This window comes from Tauraco erythrolophus, chromosome 3, assembly GCF_009769465.1.
Source record: "Tauraco erythrolophus isolate bTauEry1 chromosome 3, bTauEry1.pri, whole genome shotgun sequence".
NCBI classification, from domain to species: domain Eukaryota; kingdom Metazoa; phylum Chordata; class Aves; order Musophagiformes; family Musophagidae; genus Tauraco; species Tauraco erythrolophus.
The window spans coordinates 62,085,710-62,100,811 of NC_141467.1; the positions used below are offsets into that span (position 1 = coordinate 62,085,710).

Consider the following 15,102-nt stretch of genomic DNA (forward strand, 5'->3'; position numbering starts at 1 on the left):
AGTTAGGAGCAAACACAACTTTTCAGCACACTGTGACCTCAAATAGTCTCTGCAAGAGAATATTTTAACTACTACCTTTTCTGAGCCCCTTCTTCATCTCAAGTCATTCTTCATTTAGGTTATGTTTGTTTTACAGTTTAAAGACTATAGATCTATTGATGTTAAAATGTTCTTTAAAAATATTCATAGGTGTATAAAAATCTAGAAACCAGTCCTGTAGCAAAGGGTGTCTTCCAAAACAGAATTCATGGAATATATTGGAGCGAAGCCCTAAAAAATGCAGAACTTCATTAGTCACCACCATTAGAAGCTCTAATGGTTTACACGCAGGAATGTAACAACAGACATCGTAGTTTTCTTCAGGGTGATTTCCTGGATTTCAAAGGGGCTAGATCAGGTGCTTCAAAATAGTTAAGAGAATTCATATTTGGTTTGTAAGGGCATAATTTATTCTATTAGATCTCCCCCAAAATCCTCAGCCAAGAAATGGTGTGATCCCTGAACATCTCTCCTAGCTTGTTCCCTTTATCTATGTTTACTTTCAGTGTTCCTTTTGGATATTAAAAGAACACTATTAAAAAGAAAAAAAAATCCAAGCCAACCTCTAACTCAGGTGGAGAACATGAATAGTTATTCATGCTATGTCTTTGCAGCTTTGTCTGCTGTTAATACAGTAAGACAACAAGCATATGTATACAAGAGAACACAGCACAGGCCTCCATAGTGGAAACAATGCAACAGCTTGTCCTGGTTTTGACTGGGACAGAGTTAGCTTCTCTTTTTAGCAGCTAGAAGGGCTCTGTGTTTTGAATTTAGTCTGGGATTCACTATGAGAAGAATGTTGATAACGCACTGATGTTTGTAGTTGATGGTGAGACTTGAAGGAGTTTTCAGCTGCTGTGTTCTTGCCAGTGTGCAGGAGCACAACAGGCTGTGGGGGAGCATGGCCAGGACAAAGGGCCCACAACTCCTGTTATGATTTGAACTCAGATTTAGGATTGAGCGCCAAACTGGCCAATGGAATATTCCATATCATGCAACATTATGCCCAGTATATAGATACGGGTTGACCAAGAAGTGCTCTTGCTCTTCTGGGACTCTCTCTCTCTGGGCCTCTTGATTCTCCAGGATTGTGGTGTTGGGATTTACCTGTTTTGGGATCACTTCCCAAGACAGGACAGGCATTGGTCATGAGGTGGTGAGCAATAACTTGTTTGTATATATTATCATTATTACTTTTAATTTTATATTATTTTTTAATTTTATATTATTATTATTAAATTGTTCTTATCTCAACCCATGAGTCTCCTTCCCTTTTCCTCTTTAACTCTCTTCCCCAGAGGGTGAATGAGCAAGTGGCTGTGTGGCTTTTAGTTGCCAGCTGGGATAAACCACTACACAGCTCTTCCTTCAGATGTGAAAAATATGTTATTTCTGGGTCATGTTCTAAAAAAATAATGGCAAAAAGGCTAGCCTTGTGGCTGGGTGAATAAAAAAAAGCAGTTAGGGTGCCACTCCATAAAATGCCTGCTATTTTTAAAGAGATTAATTAATCCAAGAGGGAAAGCATTGCACAGGCAAGTCACTACATGGTCTCAGATGTAAAGCTCGAGCCTGCTATGGCATACCAAATTGCAAAAACTAGTTAAAAAGACTTTGAAAAGAAGGTGGATTGGAAGCCTTCCTGTCTGCCTCAGGAAGGGGGCATGTTGCTCCTTCACTCACAAGAGACAAAACTTGTTCAGCAAGAACGTCTTTGTTTTGCTGTTGGCTGCATCTGCTGACAGGGGTGTTGCTGCTGCTAATGTTCTGGCTCTGTCAATTCTTCTTTCTGTGCCATAGCAAGGGATGCTGCCTCTGGACCTCAAGACATGGACAGGGGAAAGTGTCAGATATGCCATACCCTGTCTTAGGACTCTACCTCCCATGGGTCTTTTCTATAGTTCTTCCCTCCCAGGCAGGGAGTATGGAAGACCATTCCAATACAAGTCCTGCAGAATGGTATTTCCTTAGGTAGATGTAGTTATTCACCACCTTAGGTAAATGTGACATCTCTCAACACAGCTATACCAATAATCAAGGTCTGTTTTGATCAGGCAGTAACTACCCAGCACACCCAACACTGCAAGGCACCTTGGCATACAGCCTATGAGTTGGTCATACCCTTTTCTAGTATATATCTGTCCCCATATCATGAGGATACTCTTATTCCTAGTGTGAATACTGCTGAGTGCAAGGGAAGAAGCTGTGCAGGTTTTTTTTCCCCACCCCTCTTCCCTAGACAAAGCTATGTTTTCCTCAGGTATATGCTATCTGCACAACTTCAGGCTGTGAGCTTGGTGGCTTTAGCAAGCAGAGTAAAGATCTGTCAAGCTGAAGACACCTAGGACTACAGAGAGTGTTATACACAGAGTACAGAAAAGCCACTGCCTGTAATGCTCCCCCACCTGCTGAAGCATCAACAACCCTAAGTCTCACTGGAGAAACAGTTGTTCTGTATTCTCCTGGAATATCTGATAGAAGTGGATCCAAACCTGTCTCTCCTGACTGTCACAGCAAAGAACAACTCAGTCAGAGAAGCTAAGTTATTTTGTTAAAAGACTAATTTTACAAAGCCTATGGTTTTGGACAGCTGCTTAGCAAAACATGCAGTCCACGTAGGTGTCCTCAGAAGATCAACTGGCCCTAGAAAAGTTACCAGAAAAGAGGTATCTGCTTGGTTCCTTACTGAAATGAGATCAGACCACCATGAAGACCAGTTTCCAAGCAGCTGCATATTGCTCTTGGGTATGATTTCCACATTCATAAAGTAATTAAGGTGATAGCTGCTTTTTTTGGTTGTTGTTTTTCCTCCTCAGTCTTTGTTCAGAGGATCAAGTTAGTGCCAAGAAAAATTATATTCTCTCTGTTTTGAAGCATTAGAGAATAGCAAGATCTCTGCTACCACAGAAATATGAACTCACATGGAAAAGAAACACAACAGGCATTGCTCATCAGTAGTAAAGTAGTTCTATGTAAACCTTTCTCCACTGGTAAACCTCACTCATGGTATAGACAAGGGAAATGAAGGTAGTTTCTAGGCCATCATGGAAGAAAACCCACAACAAAACACACATTAAATAGATCACCCTTTTCTCCATACCATCCTTCAATTAATGGCATGCTAACGCGTTTTAGTTTGCAGGTGTTAGCAATTGTCAGTAGAGGACTGTGACATGAGGTGAGCTTAGCTACCTTGTGCATAAGTGACATACATTTAAGGTGCAATCTTCCTTTTTCTTGTTTTGAATTTACCAAAAGTCGAGGGAGCTTTCGGTTTTCTAAGTGACCATTGTCAAAAAGGGCAAGGCCTCCTCAGCACATGTCGAAAATAAATGGATAATCCTAAGAGTAAACAGAAAGTAAAACAAGTCTCTAGACACAAGGCAACCTGCCACCAAATTCAGAGAAGCAAAACAATGCTGTTACTCATGCTATGGCTGTAATGATCCCATTCACTCCAGTTCTATTAGCATCATTCCTTTCTGAAACAATCCCAAGAAAAGCCCTGCTTATACAGTGTAATACCTTTGCTTTTAGTATCTCATTCTCTTACTTGGCAAGATGTTTGACACCCACCTAGACTGGCAGTATAAAGCTTTAGAACTACAAGTTTATTCTGCTTAAGAGATGAAAACTTAAAATTGTTCTTAAAAACATTGCACTTAGAAGATACAAAGACTTCTACTACAAAGTTCAGCCATAGTATTAGCTTTTAAAATAAATTAGACAAAAAGTAGATTAGCAGCACAAATACATGATTTACATCCTTCCCCCTCCCTGTGCCAACATCTATAGTCATCTGTGAGCCCAGAGATCACCACCTGCAAAAATTAATATATTTCATTGGTTTTGTACAAACACAGCACACACCTTCATTTCACAAAGCTTCCATTTGTATAAATTCAAATCTGTTGTTTCAGGAAGCTCTTGAATTCCTCAGCTTACCAGGGAATGGTAATGGCACCAGCAGTACAGCCCCTCCTCACAGTTCAGTGAACAGCAGCAAGAAGTCAGGTCTGCCAGAGGCTTTCCTGGCTCCCTGCCAAATATATGTGGTTTCTTGGTCCCTTGGTCCCCAAAAGTTGCCGATCATTAGTTTGTGATGCAGGATCATATTTAAAGCTTTGTAAGAGACATAACCAAAAGAACTAATTTCAATTAATGTATTTCCATCATGAGGTGAAAAGAAAACAGTTCACTGAATTAAAAAAATAGCTTGAGTAAAAGCTGTTGATTAAGGGCCAATTAAAAAGCAGTATCCTTAAAAATTGTTACTAATAAGTGAGGCACCTTAAGTTCACAGCTGCTAGAAAAGCAGACCTTTCCCACCACCTTTAAGAAGGTCCACTTCAGGGCCGCTGGTCTCTGAATTTTGCGCTTTTTCAGTCCTCCTTCGCTCGACCTACAAAGCCATCCATGACATGGAAGTGTCCAAAATAGTGTGCAAGCTGATGAGTTGCTTTCACTGGCAGGATACTGTAAGGTAGGGGAGTTGAACAAGAGAAAACAACAAAACAAGACGGACATCAGAAGAGTCATGCAGTTTTATGAAAGAATTAGTTTTACCTGGCTAACACTGGCAAAGACAGTACAGAATCTCTAGAACAGAGTACCACTGGTCCTCTCAAAAATACCTATTACACTCATTTGGCAGCCTGAGCTATTAGACAGATCAATCTCCCAACCTGGCTTGCAACAGACTCAGAAGAGCCTTAATGCTGGGCAAGACACCAGATATGCAGTCACTGAGGAACAGACCCAGTCTCTACAACCCACAGTAAAACTGCACCCCAATGGAGTCAGCAAGCCACAGTTAGGTATTTCTGTCATTGTTCTGTTGTCCAAGAGTAGACTGAACTCCTAGAAATGGAAAAAGAAAAGTCTAGAAACATGCAGAACAGAATGAAAATTCACACCAACAAGTAGAAGCCTGGCCTGCACTTTTAGTCAAAAACATAGTCAAAACATCCCTGGACAGAAAAGAGACAGGAAAAGAAGGAAAGGCATAACTTACACTTTCAAAATGAATAAAAGATAAATTATTCGTGGTATCAGCACTACTTCTTCGTTCTGCCGAATAGCAGTGACTATCTTCTCAGCCACATACTCTGGCTCCATAACGGGAAGCAGCCTTGGCCACCTGGAAAAGACGACATTTCTTGCTATAATACAAAATAGTATTTGGATTCACATTTTACTCAATATTAGTCTCTATTTTACAGTAATTCAACTAAAAGAAGAAATAAAAACCACAAATCCTATGAACTACAGAACCTTCATTATGTTAGAGAGTGAGCAGCCATTGTTATTCTCCCTTTGCGTGATCTCTTATAAGACAAATCCACACAGTCCTCATGTTAAGACACACTAGGCTTTTCTCAGCTCCTAAATCTGACATTGTACAAGCAAAGCTATGCCACTGATTTCAGGAGGTAACAAGGGTTTAGAAACCAGAGAAGATAACTGGAGCATTTGACTTCTGCAGAGGAAAGGACACCAATTACATTTCACATTTTGGCTTAAACAGATAGTAAAGTACTGAGGGTTTTGCCATTTGGGTTGCCCAGTCACTGGATGGCACTGTTAATGCTCATCTGAGGTCCTAAAAAATAACACAAGCAGAGAAAAGCCTAGCTCATGATTTTCACAAAGAAAACAGGAGTAGATAAAACGCTAAACATGCAAGTTGCATAAAAACCTCACAAAAGTTTACTCACTTGGTTTTGCAGCCATCAAACATGCCTGTGTTTATCATGAAAGGACACACAATTGTGGTTTTAACACCAGTCTTTCCCAGATTTTTCATCTCGAAATTAACTGACTCTGCAAAACCATATGCTGCAAATTTACTCGCACAGTAATCTGTAAAATAAACAAAACATTAATTGCAGTTAAACATTTTAATTTACTAATTAAACTTTACTAAACAGGTTTAGTGAGTCCTACCACTGAACATGTACACAGGAGCAGTAACAGTTTTTGACAGAGAACAGGGACAAAACTATGCTCTAGTAAGTAAACTGACTAGCCACAGGTTTGTGTTTGGTTTTGGGTTTTGTTGTGTTTTATGGATTTTTTTTTAATACTTTACAACAGAGTAGGAACCGTTTTCAGGATTAGGTTACTAATAAAATTTGCCTTTGATGCAATTCACTCCTTTGCTTTCCCTCTTCTAAGTTAATTGTTGTTCTAGACAGGGTTTCTCATCACATCCTTGCTATCACCTTTCCACTCTCTACTGAACAATAGCAAATGAAATTATCTTTTCACATCAGACTATCTTTGAATCCATGCACTAGCTTCTTATCCATCAAATTCAAGCTTTCAAGACTCTCTAATGTGGTTTCAACTTGAAACTCAATTTGTCTTCATTATCACTGCCTTGAAGCTAGATTTCTTTTACTGCTATGTCACCTTATTTCATTTTCCTTCCTCTTTGCATACGTTTTCCAGAAATGCCTTCTGAATTTGCCCTCATCTCAGCACTTTCTTTCCATCACTGTATGGGTCTTCTTGAATAAACGGCTGAGAGACAGAGAATGCAAAATGAGATATCACATCTCTGCACCACATCTGGATTTTAGTAGTTCTGTGAGTTAGGGAAACCTGTATAAGACTCTGCTTAGCTGAGAACATGCTTGCAAAAAAAAAAAAGTAGTGGCCTCTTCCCCACCAAATATCTACAGGTTAACTTCAACAACATTGAAGTTCTCAGTTTACACAGTTCTATGTGGCTCCTAGATCCTCTAACTGCCTTGGCAGAAAAACCTGTTTCACAGCACTGCTGAGCTTCTGGAAAACTCTTTTGAAAGGAATGGTCTATTTAAGGTCAGCTGGTTTGAAAGTATACCTATATGCAAAGACACATACACAAAATTAGGATTTTTTCATGAGTACTGACTGCAGAGTTTAAATCAAACTTCAAAGATAATGTTCATTTAGACAGTTACACACTACCTGCAAGATGACTGGTTCCAGTCAGTGCTGCTGCACTTGCAATAGTAACCAAGTGTCCATGGTTGCGGGCAATCATTGCTGGGAGGAAGGCTTTACAAGTCTGCAATGTAAGCCAGAGTTGCAATGAAACATTTTACTAAGCTACGTGCTATCGTATTTTGAAGGTGGTGTTTTTAAATAAATTCTTCCTTTATTTTAAATAAGCTTCCCTCTCTTCCATTATGAAAGGGGGCAGGGGGGAAAGGGGGTTTGTTGTTTGAACTCTAACCTTCAGCAACTAAGCTGGGACTTGGCAGGCCCCACCAGTACTGCTTTTTCCTCAACTCTACAGACAGACAGTAACTTGCTAAAAGTTAGATATAGCTTCAGCTAGTTGTTAAGTTTCTTTCAGCCTATAACTCAGCACTGCAATGTTTCAAATTAGCATTAAGTGTTCACTGCAAGCTTTGTAAAATGGCAAAAAAATTATGTTTCATGTCTTCCTTCTATTAAATTCATTTAATCTTTGTGATTAATTTATGAAGAAACTGAAGCATGTTTTAATATCCTCTTTGCAATTCTTTATGATAGGAACACTGTATAGATGACCTGCCTTCCCTGGAAGGAAGCAAAAGCACATTAAGTTACTCATTTTGGACAAAAGCCCCGCTTATTAAGAGCATTATCTGAACATGTATGTGGTACTTCCTACTGAAACTATCATAACCACAAATCAACTAGAACACTAATAGGCTCTTACTAGAGCAGCAACTTTTAGCAGGCTGGGCCTGCTTCATGTCAATTAATATCGAGGGATTATAACACAAGACTAGCTTCAGAAATTTAGCAGATAGTAAAGTTCAGTTCTTAAGAGCCTTTCTAAATATGAAGCAGTTTTGCTTCCACCTACCTATCCCAGAAGTTCCCAAAGGACCCATTCTTCCACCCTTTTTCTATTTTAGACTCCCAGATATAGAAAGTAATTTCATGTGTAATTTCTGATTGAACTTACAAGGAGCAATATATCCTTGCATATTTTCCTCAGTTCCAAAATGCAAAATTAACAATGAAAACATGTTAAAAAAATGCTTTAAGTATGTTTATGCAAAGGGCAGGTATTACCCAGAAGTGTGCCATTACGTTCACTTCCATGGTTTTTTCCACAAGTGAATCTGGAATATCAGTAAGCCTCTTCCCAATTACAACACCCGCATTGTTGACTAGGATGCTAACGTCGCCAACTTCTTTTTTAACCTAAAACAAAAAGCCTCAAGATATTATGCAATAAATACAAAACATGCTTTCCAAGTTTTGTATATGAAGACATAAGAAATAGAAACCCTACACATTTCAACTAAGTTGAACTTACTATGCATGTTACAGATCCAAACACCTCAGAGGTTCTTGCACATTCTTACCTGATGCCTTTTCAGAGCTGAGCTTACAACCAACCCTTCTTTGGAGGTGTGGAGCCCAACAACTCCACACAGGCTTCTGCTTTCAGCACCTCTGGCTCTTGCTGCAACTGTTCCAGATAAGTCTCTATTGCAGAGAGCTTAACTAACACAACAAGTATTTCACTACACTAAATACAGCAAACCCATCTTAAAAACCAATGAGCAATGCTGTTTGTAGGGCCACTTCCACACCACACAGTGCGGCACAGCATGTAGATCCTCAGGCGAGTTCACTGCAATGAGATACATCAAATCTACGTGAGGGCTGCAATATCTAAACTTTCACTTGTGAGGTTCCTTGCATTATACTCAAATTCTCGTGCTTTCCACAGAGCAACTCAAACACAGAAGCAGTGCTGCTGCATGGCTTGAAGGTTGAAGCCAGCTTGCACAGAACTTGAGTCTTTTGACAACAAAAAGGAAAACGTGATTCCCTGTGGGTAGCATTAACTGCCTACATCCCAACAGTCCAAGGATTCATCTCTCCCACCGCACAGGGCTGTGGCTACTTAGTACCATCTTAATATTTCAGCTATTTCAGGATTCTTCATGCTGTTTGTCACATGCTCCACTTCTGACTGTGACTGTTAAACACTGACACGTATTACATAGTAGTTTTTAACTAGTGGTAGCTCTACTTGCATTCCACAGCACATACATTAAACCAGACTTCCCTACAGCTTTCAGGAAGAGCAGATGGAGTTTTCTGCCCTCAGTATGTTGGAATTAGAATGGGTAAACAGTCACTTTTGATAAGAAGTATTCCTTGTATGCATAGGCAGTGAGAAGGACCACCTGTAAAAATTAATTTCCTCCTTACAACCTTTTTATTTTTTCAAGTATCTTGACTACATCAAGCAACTTTACAGGTCAAGAACTTAAAAGTTTATCTTACCAAACAAAAAGGTTTGTGGTTTTGTTTTTTTTAAAGTTTATTTCTCATGAAGATAGCCTGAAAGAACATCATGTCTTCATTAATATTAGTTCTCAGGACAATGCAAGAAATAAGAAAACTGTAGGAAGGGTAGTAGTTTGTTATGAAAACTAAACAAAAGCTGTAGGGTTTAAAGAAGACTTTAGGACGTGCATTCACAGAAGGGAAAAGCCTTAGGAGCTTCCAGGGATCACAGTGCAGAAGCTTGTTTCTAGTGCATTTGCTTCAGTTGTAACACTGTACCAGAATCCTTGTAAGATGATTCCCAGAAAATAAGTTGGCTAAAGAATAACATCTAGATATTTAGTTCAGTAAGAGGAAGTATAGTTCTCATTTTAGCTCCAGACTGAGAACTTTGATGAACAGACTCACTTGAGAGAACAACTACAGGCCAGCTGATATCAAGATACCATGCCGGCTCTCAAAAGGAAAAATGGAAATATTTAATGCAGTATTTGAAGTACAGTTCATTAATCTGAACTATCTGGAAGAGATGAAATGGGTACTCTGTTGTTTAATTTGCGATTTCCAGGTCAAGTTCTAAACATGTGCTGATCAGTAGCTTTAAGAAACCAGCTGGTTTTATGCCATCTTGCCACACAGTTGCAGGTCACAGAACCTCATTTCTTAATGGCATTTCCTTTTCTAGGTGCCTGAAGAAAGCACAAGCAGACCAGGTAGGCTAGCCTGTACAACAGTAAAGAATTAAAGGGTAATTTACCACCTATCCTTTATCCTAGCTTAACTTCCTCATCATCCTTTAACTTATTTGAATCTTGTCCATGTTTGTTAACTAAGTAAAGGTTTAAGAAACAGAAAGCAGCCTTGGTAGGATTATACAGAGCAGCTTTTATAGTACGTTCATCAGCACCAGCCCCTCTCCACCTCAGTCACTGCTCACACATTCTTGTCTGTCTATTCCCCTCTCAAAAAGTTATCATGTAACAATTTAAATATTCCTGAAGCAACACCACATGATCTCCATAGGCAGCCTTAGATAAGTGGTTCTAGTCACCAACCTGAGTATGATACCTCTCATCACAAGTTAAAAATAGTATGCATTCAGAGACATAACTGTAATCATTAGTAAATGATGCTTTAATACTGCCTTGTGTCAGATGATCCAGCAATTCTGGAAGCCTGGCCCACTACCTCAAACCTACCCTTCAGGGCAAATAACAAATACCTGAATAAGTGGTTATGCTTCAGTTGCGTGAACAAACATGGACAGAGGTGGGGGATGTGGTATGTACAGTTTATAACGGTGATTCAGGTTAGATAGAAAGGAAATAAGAACAGAACCTTGATCATCTCACTTCTAGCTAATGGTAAACACCAGAACAACCTCTTCCTTTACCACCTGTCTCTACTCTGTCTTCCAAAATACACTCACACTTTGGATGGAATTCAAAGCAGATTTAAGTGCCTTCTTGCTACCCAGACAAATCATTCCAACTTTCATAGAATCATAGAATGGTTAGGGCTGGAAGGGACCTTCAAAGGTCATCTAGTCCAACCCCCCTGCAAGGAACAGGGATATCTCCAACTAGATCAGGTTGCTCAGGGCCTTGTCCAACCTGGCCTTGAACGTCTCCAGGGATGGAGCATCCACCACCTCTCTGTGCAACTTTACAATACCTCTGTTCACACTGCTTCCTTACTAACTAGATGTGTCAGCTCTTTCCTCAGCAAATTGCCCTTTTTAATTCCTTTCCCCTCTCAGCTATACTCCATGTATGACACAGCCAAGACACTCAGCCCAGGCTTCAAACTCTGCTTTGAGGTCAAGTACAGAAGACCCTTACCAAGCCTTTTCCTTAGGTATTAAGGGGAGGGGGGAAGATAATGTCAACTTCCCAGAGCTCTAAACCTCTCCATTTGTGCAGTGCAGGAAAGTGTGTTCCAGGTGTTTGTTTTAGGCCTAGGTAAGGCAAGCATTATGCCAACAGCTGATCTGGTTGAGCACCTTTTTCATATGCTTTTATATTGAAGTTCAGTAGTGAGCAATTCCCATGATTCCCAAACAGCATCCTGAAGTGTCTACTTTCTAAGAGCCATGAACCCTTCTGTAATTGCCTACAAGAGGTGGAAGAACGCACTCAATGTTTCATAGGCAGCATGAAATACCATCAGGAAACATGCTTCTACTGTTGCACCTCTGCACAGAAAAGAAGATTCTCAGAAAAGTGGAAAACTGGCTGCAGACTGTCATCTTGACTAACAAGCAAGAGCAAACAGTGGATAAGCAAATAAAAGTACCATGCAACACAGATCCTGCAAGTAAATGCAAGCCCAGATACAATTTTGCAGCATGATAATGAGGAAAAGGCTTGTTTCCTCAGAAGTAGGAGGATAAAAAAACACATCATAGTTACTTCTCTCTTTCAAAGCCCTAGATTCTTAAAGTTTTGCTGAACTCGAGGGAAGGAGGGGTAGGTCAGAGAAGGCCATGTTCCTTTTGATGCTGGGTACTTCTGCAACAGGGATATTAGAAATAAATTTTAAGCTACAGCTCTTGATAGCCAAAAGCTGTCCTTCATCCTGTTGGTACACAAAAGGAACAAGGACACCACATGCAGAAGGTTTTCTGGTTTTCTTCCTATCGAAGTGACTTTTTCCTTGTCTTCGTGTGTGTGATGAAGTACTAGAAGCAGGTATTTAAGGTTCATGTACATTTCCTTACAGCTTTGAGGTTGTTTTACTGGGCACAAAGTTTTCAACCATGTCCTGCCCTGCCTGCATGAATTTAGTTCACTGTATCTTGCTAAACTCCAGTCATTGTAAGAAGCTGCATGACCAGGAGGGAGAAAACAAACCTGGAACTGCACTACCTCATCTTGCTGAGATGCACACCATAAGCCAAAGCCTACTACATGGCATTGAGTAAACAGCGGCACCAAGCACCAACTAATGCTGAAGTTTTTTGTCAGTAATAAGATGGAAAAGTTGTCAGCAGGACATGGCATTTCTGAAATAACAGTAGTAGCATATTTTCTTCTATGTGGATCAGCAGGAGGCGTATTCTTGGAACAGCTTTTAGCAAGCTACTTACAGAAGATTATCAATGAGGAATCATGCACCGAGACCCTCTTACCACTTCACTCCTGTCTACCTCTGTTTTTATCATCCCTGACCTGTGTCACACATGTATGTACACCCTCTTCTTTTTGTATCTGTCCAGAAAGGCTTTGCTACTACTTTTGTCCATGGGACTGAAGTGCTAGCCCTTGTGTCCTCAAAACTGAAGGTTAGTTTCCATCTTCTTCATTCCAGCATCCTTCACACTACAATACTCCCTCCTCCTCCGCCACTCCTCCCAGTTCAGCAGAAAGCACAGTTACAGGCCTGCAGTGAGACATATGCGACTGCTCTGCAGGGACAGCAAACTTGCAGCTCAGCTGGAATAACGGAGCTGCAAGGGGGACCCAGAGAGATCAGCGTTACCAGAACACAAAACCAATAGTACTAGCCTCTAACAAGCTGAAAGCCATGCACGAGCTTCACTTACCAGAAAGCTTGTTCCAGTCATTTTTTGCACAGATAGAAAAACACAGAAGGCTAGAGCTTCTTAAACAGCACCAACAGATGTTCCTGAAGACAGCTGAATTTTTTTTTTTAAGTATTCATCCTCAGGCAAACATTCACTGTGGAAACTTTCTAGTCCAACAGTTAAGTTTAGCAACATTTTAAGCAAACAAGAACAGGTTGTTATAATGGAAACTGTTAAGCAATTTTAGCTTTTGGCAATTCTACTAGTCTGCCTAAAATATCTAACAACATGCTATATTTACAAAGCTCTTCAGAAAGGAAAGTAAGAAATATTTCAAACTTCAAGATACATTTATTAGTTCTGATAAATTGAGTTTGCAAAAAACCTATTCACAGCCATGGAATTATTTGGAAATTGCCTAAGCAGTTAATCCTTTTTACCATGTATGGTCTTTAGGATTTACTTTTGTTAAAAGACTGCTAGTACTTGAAATACTGCTTTAGCTTCAATAAATTGATTTTCTGCACTTCACCAGTAAGTGCTTGCTCTGTAATTGAATGAATGAGAAGCTACCCAGTTGAAATTAGCTACTGAAGAAGAGAACCAGCTCTTTATTTTTAAAGGAACAGAGGTACACAAGTCCACTCTAAAAAAAAAACCACAACAGTATTCTTGAAATAAGTAGCATGCGCAATACATTCTGAATGAATTAACTATAATCCCTTTCTTTGAAGTCACTAAAACTCCTCATGCATCATACACATGTGCACATGCTCATTTTAGAATAGTGTCAAAGCCACAAATAAGGTACTTTACCTGATCAGCTACTCTGTAGATCTCCTGCCTTTTGCTACAGTCGCAGGTGTAACAGTGTACTCTCTCTGCTCCATTTTCTCTGGCCAGTCTACTTGTTTCCTTGAGCCCCTCTTGATTAATGTCCCAGAGAACCACTGTGGCTCCAAGGCTGGCAAACTTTAAAGACAAGAATCTTCCAAGCCCACTTCCCGCTCCTGTTATTAACACTATTTCACCACTAACATTCTTCTTTCGTCTGGGCACAATCAAGAACAGTAGTGACTCCAGTGAGTAATAAGCAGAAAATCCAATGGCTTGGAGTGTTTCCAGGAAGAAGTTCATCTTAAGGCTATTTCTTCAGATACCTGATAAAAGAAAAAGTTTACTAGATAGAATAAACCATAAAGAGAGAAAATGCTAACATCAATATTTCAACATTGAAAAGCATTTTAAGGTCCATTCTAAATATTTTCTCCAGTCTGCTTTCAAGTGTTGTTTCAAAAAAATACATAGGCTTAGATCTGCACATCTGACCCATTTGTCCCGTTTCTGTACCATCTCCAGGTTGCTCCTACTCTCCTCCAGAACACAGCACAACTGATTTACCATTTGGCAGAGGCAGGAAACGCCTGCCCTCATCTGCTTTAGCACCACTTTCCTCACTCCTCACATCATGGGTTTCCTTCTCTGCCCTGACAGAACGTGGACTCAAAAACTATAATAAAGAAAGCGATAGCTGCCCCTAGATCATCTTAAGCAGAAACGCATGGCAATTGCAAATCAAAACTTAAGGCTTGATCAAACAACTTTAGTGCCCACAAGCTAGTACTTTAGGTCAGGAAAAATTCTCCTTTTAGGACCATGGCTTTTCCGCTTTGTAGACACTCGTTGTCATCAAGAAATCACATGCAGACCAAGTCACAGTCTCAACCCTGCGACAAAACTGCCAGCATAGGGAACTCCAGAATACAATATGCTTATAAATCTCCAAAACACACCAGGTAAACTATTGGCTGTCACTACAAGCTTTTCAGCTACTAGTACTACCATTATTGAGGACAGTCTGCTTTTGCAATTGAACAGCGTTTTGTTTAGGAACGCATTGCAAAGCTAATGACTTTCTTCTCTTCACCTGCCTGCATCAAGCAAATGTCATGGCCTTGAATCATACCATCTCAGGTATGTGTTTAACTTTACAGTCTGCACTCATCACAGTAATGCCAACACTGAGCAGGTATTTAAGTCCTTGAAAGAATGCTCTTTCTTTCCCAGCTACACAAGAAATGCACTTTGGGTCAAAGCAGGTTTTAATCTTTACAGTATGAAGGATTAGTATCTTCCTTCTCAACTACAGAGCATGATGGCACTTACACTTCAACCTTTAGCATTAAGTGCCCAGTTTGATCATATCTCTTAGTCAACATTGCTATCTACAAGTATAGGCAATC

General features: G+C 39.9%; 1 protein-coding gene across 1 annotated transcript; it reads right to left on the minus strand.

The window, feature by feature from the left end:
* Positions 1 to 4,315: 4,315 nt before the first annotated feature.
* LOC104371018 (short chain dehydrogenase/reductase family 16C member 5) lies at positions 4,316 to 14,002 on the minus strand. Its single transcript, XM_009982450.2, has 6 exons — positions 13,676 to 14,002; positions 8,101 to 8,232; positions 7,000 to 7,099; positions 5,760 to 5,904; positions 5,057 to 5,182; positions 4,316 to 4,518 (listed from the first exon to the last, which is right to left on the minus strand). The coding sequence occupies exons 1-6, from the start codon at positions 13,994 to 13,996 to the stop codon at positions 4,425 to 4,427; spliced, it is 918 nt and encodes a 305-aa protein (XP_009980752.1). The 5' UTR covers positions 13,997 to 14,002; the 3' UTR covers positions 4,316 to 4,424.
* Between the last annotated feature and the right edge of the window lie 1,100 nt (positions 14,003 to 15,102).

Bases quoted from the DNA above. Each gene is read 5' to 3' on its own strand.
- LOC104371018 (XM_009982450.2), bottom strand. From the start codon at position 13,996: ATGAACTTCTTCCTGGAAACACTCCAAGCCATTGGATTTTCTGCTTAT. The intron at 8,233-13,675 runs GTAAAGTACCTT...TTTTTGTTTTAG, and splicing joins TCTACAGAGTAGCTGATCAG to GTTAAAAAAGAAGTTGGCGA. The intron at 7,100-8,100 runs GTAATACCTGCC...CTTACATTGCAG, and splicing joins ACGTAATGGCACACTTCTGG to ACTTGTAAAGCCTTCCTCCC.